Genomic DNA, 8,825 nt, shown 5'->3' with positions numbered 1-8,825 from the left:
CACCACATCCCACATGGCACACCTCTGCTTAACATAATCCACTTAAGCCGCTATCTTCAACCATGCACTACATCATCGTTAACATATAATTTAGATGCTAAAGAATCGAGACTATACAACTTAAAATATCGCTCATATTATTTATTTCATGTTTAAGCATAGACACTGTGATATGATACGAATATCCGAGTTATGTTCACATTCGGTGAAAAATTGTATCCATTAAAAATTCCTATAACACTTTTTCATCAAAGAAGCTTAATGTATCTAAAAATCCAGATTCATAATATGTATCTCTTAAATATTCATATTACACTGTTAGGGATAAAATTAAGTGCAAACATCTGGCCCTATTCCCCTGTTAAGGCACGTGTATGTCAGACCTCAATTTGGACACATTGAAGATGGGGAGGAAGCGCCATGTGTCTAGAAGTAGAGCTTAGCTTGGCTATGAAGAATATTCTAATTGATAGGAAATATGCTTACCATTGATGAGACGTTAATTACTATTGCTGAGTATAATATCCACTTAATGGTAAGTATGAATGTTGTCACCGTAGGGCACCACTTCCCAAACTTCCCTTATAACCGACAGAGTCCCACATTCCCAAAGGTACGGAATCTCTTTCATTTACATAAGCTCGACTTAATACTAGTTCAAACTAATTACTATCTTAAATTTTAGAGTATATGTGGTCGAGCATCACACTAACATAAGGTTTTGTTTGCAGATTGTCAATCAGGCCCACGTCAGAGCCCACGTCAAATTGCATGATGACGTGTTTAGGCAAGTTAGAATCACACATCAACACACACAACAATATATCTTTAATTTTAATTTTTTTTAGTACAACATGTGGGGATGTGGGATCGAGCTCACAACCTCTTAATTGGAAATATATAACAATTACCATTGAACTATGCTCGCTTTACCTTATCTTTAATTTTAGGCTGGCTACCAAACTCAATTACCACGTAATACCGACGCAATAATGTTTTCAACCTTAAAATAAATAAAAAAAGATGAGCTATTGAACACACTATGTTAAACCTTACCTTTAAAACTCATATGCTCGGATGAGTTTATGATCCAATTCATCTTAAAAGGCCATAAATCCTTCTTTACAAACTTGTCATCCTCATTATTTAACTCTCATAACCGCTCAAAAAAACATCATTATAAAATGTGAACTAGATGTTCTAGAATCTCTTTCCCACATGTTTAATATTTGTAGAGCATAAGACAATAGTGCCAAATTGGGAGGGGCCTAAGTGAAATATAATAAGAATTAGAGGACAATTTTGATAGGGTCAATTTTAACATAACAGAGATTTCCTTTATTACGTGGCAGCGTATGAATGAATGGTGAATCTAAGCGAGGGCCAAAAAAATGAGTGCTCACAATTTGACCACACGATCATTTTTATTTTTTATCCCACCGTTGACACGTGTCAGATTCTCACAAGTCAGAACACACAGCTCCAATGGAACGCAGCGCAGGGAATCGCGGCCCCAGAATTTTAACATTTCTTAGAAACCCCATAAGCCGGGGCCACGGATAAGGCTACCAGAAGAGAAGAAGCGTAAAAATTATCTATATAAAAAAATAAATAAAAGAAGGCGTAAAAATGATGCTGACGTACGGCCAGGATTCACGACCTCACCTTCATCCGACGGTCCAGATTGCAAGTTGAGTTTTCCCTTCACATTTCCCCGCCCTTTCTCTCTCTTTCTCTCTCACTTCAGCAGCATTTTTCACAGTCGAAAATTTTTCCAGGTGCACTGCTCACATCCATAGGTTTTTTCTTTGTTCGTTTTTGTTTGTATTAGATGCAAATAATAGGAAAAATACATAGTTCGATTTGGAGGTTTTGATTTTGTTTTCGGTTGCTGGAGGTTCCAAATGTCATCGGTGGAGTCTTTAAGTCCGGTAATTCGGACGAAGTTTCATCTTGATTCGAACTGTAATCTTCGTTGTTGGAATGGATTGGGATTTTTCCGTTGTAAATCTAGGGTATTGCACCGGAATTCAAACCGTTTTGTTCCGAATTCGGTGCCCTTTCCCTCTGTAAAGTTGTATAGACTAGCGTCTTCGAAAAACTCGGATAGATTCAATCTTTGGGGAGGTTTCGCGGGGAATTTCGGGTCAAGGAGAATCAAGATATGTGCAAATGGTAGGGATAGTGATTCGACGGGTGGTTCAGGGGAGAAGAGTGAAGCTAAACCTAGCGAAACTCAGGGGGTGAGTAAGAACACGCCGAATTCAGGCTCTTCGTCGAATCGGAGACGGGAGAAGCACGGGAAGGGAGGTGGTTGGTGGTGGTCTAAAGGTGGAAAATGGCGGTGGCAGCCAATAGTTCAGGCCCAAGAGATTGGAATTCTGCTTCTGCAGCTTGGAATTGTAATTTTCGTTATGCGATTGCTTCGTCCAGGGATTCCATTGCCGGGGTCCGAACCCAGGATACCAACGACATTTGTAAGTGTGCCGTATAGTGACTTCTTAAGCAAGATCAACAGTAATAACGTCCAGAAGGTAGAAGTTGATGGGGTGCATATCATGTTTAAGTTGAAATCTGAACCCGGGACTCAGGAAAGTGAAATAATTAGTGGAAGCAAGCTGCAGGAATCGGAGTCGTTGATAAGAAGTGTTAGTCCCACTAAAAAAGTGGTTTATACAACTACCAGGCCAGGTGATATTAAAACTCCTTACGATAAGATGCTTGAAAATGCAGTGGAGTTTGGGTCACCAGACAAACGATCGAATGGATTCTTGAACTCTGCATTGGTGAGCTTTAGTTTTGGTGTTATGCTACTATAATCTTTATGATATGGACCTCTACCTTATATTCCATGCATCTGATATTGTTCAAAAACATCGTCCAAATGCTAGTTCTAGCTTGGTTAGAGCAGAGTGATTATTATTTCGCGAGCAGGAAGAACAAGTGGATTCAGTGGCTTCAATACTGTCTGATGCAGCTCATCTGTTATGTTTGTTTTAAATTTATATGTAATTGATAACATTTATAAATTCCTATCCAAAAAGTAACTTCTATAAACAATCTATATATCCTCATAATTGTAAGTTTAACTAAAAGCATGTTCTGATTATTTGTGGGATACAAATTTTACCATGTCATATTTGAAGAAAGGATTGGAAACAATGAAAAACGTGAATTTAACTGTAACTATTTTTTTTTTTAATCTTTTTTATGTGCTGGAAATTTACCATTTATTTTCAGATTTTTAAAGTTGCAGAACGTGTACTTGTTTTGTGATTTCCAGATAGCTTTGTTCTATGTTGCTGTGCTTGCAGGGCTTCTCCACCGGTTTCCTGTAACCTTTTCACAGGTATGAGATGTCAAGCTTCTTTTCGTTGCACCTCCTGCAATTTACTCTCTCTATTCTAATTGAGTGCATGCTTGTATATAGCATACAGCTGGTCAAATTAGGAACCGCAAGTCTGGAGGTTCTGGTGGGGCAAAAGTCTCTGAACAAGGTGAATCAATTACCTTTGCTGATGTGGCTGGCGTTGATGAGGCTAAGGAGGAGCTAGAAGAAATCGTGGTATGTTAGACATGGATTTAGTTCTTTTCTTGTCCCAATTAAGTCATTACAATTATCGATAATCTTTTGAAGCCTTCTCATTTATTGGGGAAATGGTTTTTATATAGTGATATATGCATTGCAGGAATTTTTACGGAATCCAGATAGGTATATTCGACTTGGTGCTCGTCCTCCTCGAGGTGTCCTCCTGGTGAGTCTTAATGGAAGAAGGACGATGATTATCAAGGTCCATTTGGAAGAACTGCTTGTATGCATAATCTATTTTAAAATAAACTTTCAGAGTACTTTCTTTAAGAAAATGAAAGTTATATATCATAAGTTATTAACCACTATTAGTTGGCCCGGTCTAAAAGTGCAAGCCATAAATCCATTTTTCCTAGGTTATGAGTTCAAATTATGGTGGCTACCTTCTTTTTTTTTTTTTTTGATATCTGTGAATGTTTGGGCCCACTTGTGCGCACATCGACAAGTTGTTCATGTGAGAATTTAGGTTTAGGTAGTTATTTTGTGAGATTGGCCAAGATGTATGTAAGAAAGTTTAGACCCCTAACATTATAATATAATTAAATTAATCAAGTTGTTTGGTGAATGTGCGAATTGAATTTTGCATATCTCTTGCATGTTTGGTAATAGGACTCATAAAGTAAAAATTATTGTAAGTTTATAATATTATCCTTAGAAGTGATTTTTTGAGTTGCCCTTCTATCGTGCTTTTAATGCTCCTTTCTACTTTCAAATTTTTAATGAAGGTTTCGTTTTAACATTTAGTGAATTACAACATTAATCTGGTTTTTTCATTTACTAATCTGACCAAGAAATCAAACTTATTGATGACCTACATCCTCATTTTGTTTTTCAAATTTCCAATATTACTTCTAATATAATAATTAGCCCCCAAGGGGCAGCCAAATTAGCAAGGGCATGGGGTCTCGTGGTATCACCTACCATGAGGTCTTGTGTTCGAACCTTTAAATGAACTTAATACAAAAAAACTCTTGATGTCTTTCGGGTGCGGGTGTAGATGCCCCAATTATAGGGGTAAAAAAAAGCTAAAGAGCTATCGATTCTGGGTCATCACAAAAAAAAAAAAATACTTATAATAATTTATATTATGATGAGGAAACGGAAATTGACAACAACTGAGTTGAAAAAGATGCCTAAGTATTAATTTATTGAACCGATAATTTTTTCTCAAGAGAGTTTTTTTTTTCAGTACAAAATCAAACATAAATTCTGTTTGTTTGAAAGAGGTTGATGCTTTTTAGAAGTTGATTTTATGTTTTATCTAACTATCCATTTCATTGATGGGATTTAACTCTATTTGAAATACTGTGTACAAACACTTGAAATACACTTATTTAAAAATATATCTATGGCACTAAAAATACTACCTAACTCTTAAACCCAATAACCTGAATTGGGGCAGTATATCTGCAATTTCTATCAATTGCTGGGATGCATTTGACTAATCTAAATCTTTCCTGTTGAGCTCTTCTACCCAGAATTATTGAATGCTGTTAAATTTTCATTCCTCTACTTGGCGTTCTTCTCCTATCAATATTGATACTCCTATTAGAATGGAATGATATGCTAGATCAGCCAGGTGTATATTTGTTTGTACATTAGTATGTTTCAGCTCATGGTCGTGTTTACTGGCATGTTGGGAAATGATATTGGCTAGATGATGCAGACTGGTAGAACCATTCTTGCTGGTGAATTGTTTCCTCACAGTCCTATGCAAAACAAAAGAAGTTTTGGTATATAAAGTTTGATTTTTTCAATCGTACAGGTGGGCCTACCGGGGACAGGTAAGACTCTTCTAGCCAAGGCAGTTGCTGGGGAAGCTGAAGTACCCTTTATAAGTTGTTCTGCTAGTGAATTTGTAGAACTATATGTTGGCATGGGTGCCTCTCGTGTGAGAGATCTCTTTGCACGGGCAAAGAAAGAGGCACCATCAATCATCTTTATTGATGAGGTTAGAACACAGTGATAGTGTCTATTGAAAAACTAGTAGTCTTTAAAATTCTTACAGTTGAACCCCCCTCTTGTAGATTGATGCTGTAGCAAAAAGTCGTGATGGTAAATTTCGTATTGTCAGCAATGATGAGAGAGAGCAAACCTTGAATCAGTTGCTTACTGTAGGTTTCCATGCGTGAGTCTTCAGCATCCAAAATATATTATGTTAGCTAATTTACAATGAGTTCAATGAGTTTTAAATTGTATTTCAGGAGATGGATGGGTTTGACAGCAACTCTGCTGTCATTGTTCTGGGTGCAACCAACCGATCAGACGTTTTAGACCCTGCTCTTCGCCGACCTGGGAGATTTGATCGTGTTGTTATGGTTTGTGACTTGTATTATGGTTCTGCTACTTGTTCAAGTTAAATGGTTATAAAGCTAGTTAACTTTTTTTTTTCTGTCTCCAACTATATATTTTTAAAAAATAATAGGTCGAAACACCAGACCGAACTGGAAGGGAATCAATTTTAAAAGTACATGTCACCAAGAAAGAGCTCCCCCTTGCAAATGATGTCAATCTCAGTGATATTGCTTCGATGACCACAGGTTTTACAGGGTATTTTGCAGTCCCTTTCTATCATTCCATGAGATGTGTTTCAAGTTCATAGGTCTTAATTATTTGTGACTGGATGATTTAAATTGGATTGGAATTTATACATATTGCAGGGCAGATCTTGCAAATCTGGTTAATGAAGCTGCTCTTTTGGCTGGAAGACAGAACAAAAATGTGGTGGAAAAGGACGATTTTATTCAAGCAGTGGAGCGATCGATAGCTGTAAATTTCTCTCTCTAACACACAACACACACGTATAGACATACACATACACCTCCCTTAAAAGAAAAAGAATAAATGGAAGCTTGAAAAGATGGGCACTGCTAGCTATCTTGAAAATCATTAATGTTTTTAATACGATAATTGTTAAATAATTAGCTGTTTTATTTGAAATTATGCACATCATCCTTATTCAAGGGATTAAGCTGCTGATTAAGATTACACTCCATTTTAGAGATGGGCGAAACTATGTAATAATGTCTTCTGGTGTGTTGATTTATATCCATTTGCTAAAAGAGAATTAAGGGAGGGATCCTCTAGATTGAAGGATTATGTGCCTTGTTTGTATTTGAATGGAATCTTTTAATTTAGAATTTTTGTAAGCAAATGAAGGAAATTTTTTGTTGCAGGGCATAGAGAAGAAGACCGCCAAATTACAAGGAAGCGAGAAGACTGTAGTTGCACGACATGAGGTTGGTCATGCAGTTGTTGGCACAGCTGTTGCAAATCTTCTCCCTGGACAGCCACGTGTAGAGGTAGCAATAGAAATATCCTGGTGCAGTAATTTTTTAAACTTGATGGAATCAGAGCTAGAGATACCTTTCTATCTAAAATGATTTGATAGACTCATTTAATTGTTTTGTGTATTTATGTTTGGGGACATTGAGATTATTGTGCAAGCATTTAACATGGAACATTTGATAGTTAACCATAATAATTCAAGTATTCTCCATTGGTTTCATAATAGCAATATGGTTAAGAAAAATGGTTCATACTTTCTTGTTATGTGTTTGTTCTCATTCATCCATTCTGGTTCTAACATTCGCTTTGTTGGCAACATACATTTATTTAGTTCTGGTTTTGTTCTGTGGCTTGAGTATCATTCGAGTAGTTTAGCGTGTCTAACTATGAATGAAGATAAGCTTAGTAGATTTCAAACAACCAACTTTTTCATATAACTTGGTGAGTAGCATTGAATTTAACCTGTTGGTCCTAGACCAAGAAACTCCTGCTGTGCTGACTAATTGATCTGTGACTTGTTCGTTATGTGGAACTATTGAATCTTCGATAGTAAAGTTCAGAGTCTCACTTTATGAGGTTCATTATATTGTAAATGTTGTCCAAACACACAAAGTAAAATCATTTCATTCATGTTTTTATCAGAAATTAAGCATATTACCAAGGTCAGGAGGGGCACTTGGGTTTACCTATATTCCTCCAACAAATGAAGATAGATATTTGCTCTTCATCGATGAGTTGCGTGGCCGTTTGGTTACGCTTCTTGGAGGACGTGCAGCAGAAGAAGTAGCCTTTTCAGGTCGTATTTCAACCGGTGCACTTGATGATATCAGACGGGCAACCGACATGGCATACAAAGCAGTGGCTGAATATGGTCTGAATCAAACAATAGGTCCCGTGTCTATAGCAACGCTTTCTGGTGGTGGGATTGATGAGTCTGGGGGAGCTGTCTCTTGGGGAAGGGACCAGGTCCTAATATGCTACAATCTTTTTCCTTAATTCATTCTATATGTTCCTGTGTTGTCAATTCTAATAATTATATATGCGACAGGGTCACCTTGTTGATCTTGTTCAACGAGAGGTCAAAGCATTGCTACAATCTGCTCTCGAGATCGCGCTTACAGTTGTGCGTGCAAACCCAGCTGTCTTGGAAGGCCTTGGTGCCCATTTAGAAGGTCATATTCTATGCTTGGGATGGGAGTATTTCTAGTGCTCTGTTTTCTTACTTTGTCTTGGTTTTTTTATATGAATTTTTGTAGACGTAGTATTAAAGATATTCAGTCGATCTCTCTAGTTTCCTATAAAAAGATAGTCGTGCAGCGACTTGAACTAGATGAAAACCTTGGCTGAAAACAACAAAAATTCTGAGTGAAACACAAAGAGATCCTGATCTATTACAGAACTAGATTTGAGGATCTATTTTTCATTTAATTGTCAAGGAAGTGATATGATTTCTGTTTCCTCTTCTAGAAAAAGAAAAAGTAGAAGGTGAAGAGCTGCAACAGTGGCTGAGAATGGTCGTTGCACCAAAAGAATTGACAACCTTCGTAAGAGGCAAGCAAGAATCTCTTCTCCCAGTACAGACAGTGAACTCATCCCCAGCTTCATAGCCATCATGTATAATTCTTGTATACTTAGAGTAAGTTAAATTTCCGCGCATTCTTTATAAGATACCTGCTGGTTGGATGTGTCATGTTACAGAATGGGAGAAAAAATACCAGCAAAATGCAGCAGCAGCAGTCTAAGCACCTCGTTATAGAGCCGTGTTCAAGTGTCGCAATGCGTTGGCCACCATTTTAACAGTATCCAACTTCATATCTGTAATTTATTACCCAGCTTTACACATTGTTGTACTGTAAATATATAGCGTTCCCCTAAGTTGCAAATGTATGAAGTCTGGGTCAATATACTTATACTCTCAAAAGTTATCAAAGAATTTGTGCATTTTCTA

General features: G+C 37.1%; 1 protein-coding gene across 4 annotated transcripts; it reads left to right on the top strand.

Annotated features, from left to right (window-relative positions):
* Window positions 1-1,735: 1,735 nt before the first annotated feature.
* On the top strand, window positions 1,736-8,825 carry LOC111018942 (ATP-dependent zinc metalloprotease FTSH 9, chloroplastic). Of its 4 annotated transcripts, XM_088121684.1 has the most exons (14): window positions 1,736-2,786; window positions 3,284-3,349; window positions 3,431-3,565; window positions 3,690-3,812; window positions 5,355-5,540; window positions 5,617-5,703; window positions 5,794-5,907; window positions 6,015-6,139; window positions 6,250-6,358; window positions 6,766-6,891; window positions 7,520-7,843; window positions 7,926-8,049; window positions 8,345-8,491; window positions 8,576-8,825. In XM_088121684.1, the coding sequence occupies exons 1-13, from the start codon at window positions 1,905-1,907 to the stop codon at window positions 8,482-8,484; spliced, it is 2,541 nt and encodes an 846-aa protein (XP_087977810.1). In that variant the 5' UTR covers window positions 1,736-1,904; the 3' UTR covers window positions 8,485-8,491; window positions 8,576-8,825. The 4 variants fall into 4 exon arrangements, with proteins under 4 accessions (XP_087977810.1, XP_022150903.1, XP_022150901.1 ...); XM_022295211.2 differs by having other exon boundaries at window positions 3,690-3,755; window positions 8,345-8,825; XM_022295209.2 differs by having other exon boundaries at window positions 3,690-3,791; window positions 8,345-8,825.

The sequence above is a fragment of the Momordica charantia genome (genome assembly GCF_013281855.1).
Source record: "Momordica charantia cultivar OHB3-1 chromosome 3 unlocalized genomic scaffold, Mcharantia_2.0 BLBB01000003.1, whole genome shotgun sequence".
In the NCBI taxonomy this organism is placed as follows: Eukaryota; Viridiplantae; Streptophyta; class Magnoliopsida; order Cucurbitales; family Cucurbitaceae; genus Momordica; species Momordica charantia.
The sequence above is the reverse complement of the archived record's forward strand: the minus strand, read 5'-3'. Positions and strand labels throughout refer to the sequence as shown.

Bases quoted from the DNA above. Each gene is read 5' to 3' on its own strand.
- LOC111018942 (XM_088121684.1), top strand. From the start codon at position 1,905: ATGTCATCGGTGGAGTCTTTAAGTCCGGTAATTCGGACGAAGTTTCAT. The intron at 2,787-3,283 runs GTGAGCTTTAGT...TGTGATTTCCAG, and splicing joins GATTCTTGAACTCTGCATTG to ATAGCTTTGTTCTATGTTGC. The intron at 6,140-6,249 runs GTATTTTGCAGT...TACATATTGCAG, and splicing joins ATGACCACAGGTTTTACAGG to GGCAGATCTTGCAAATCTGG.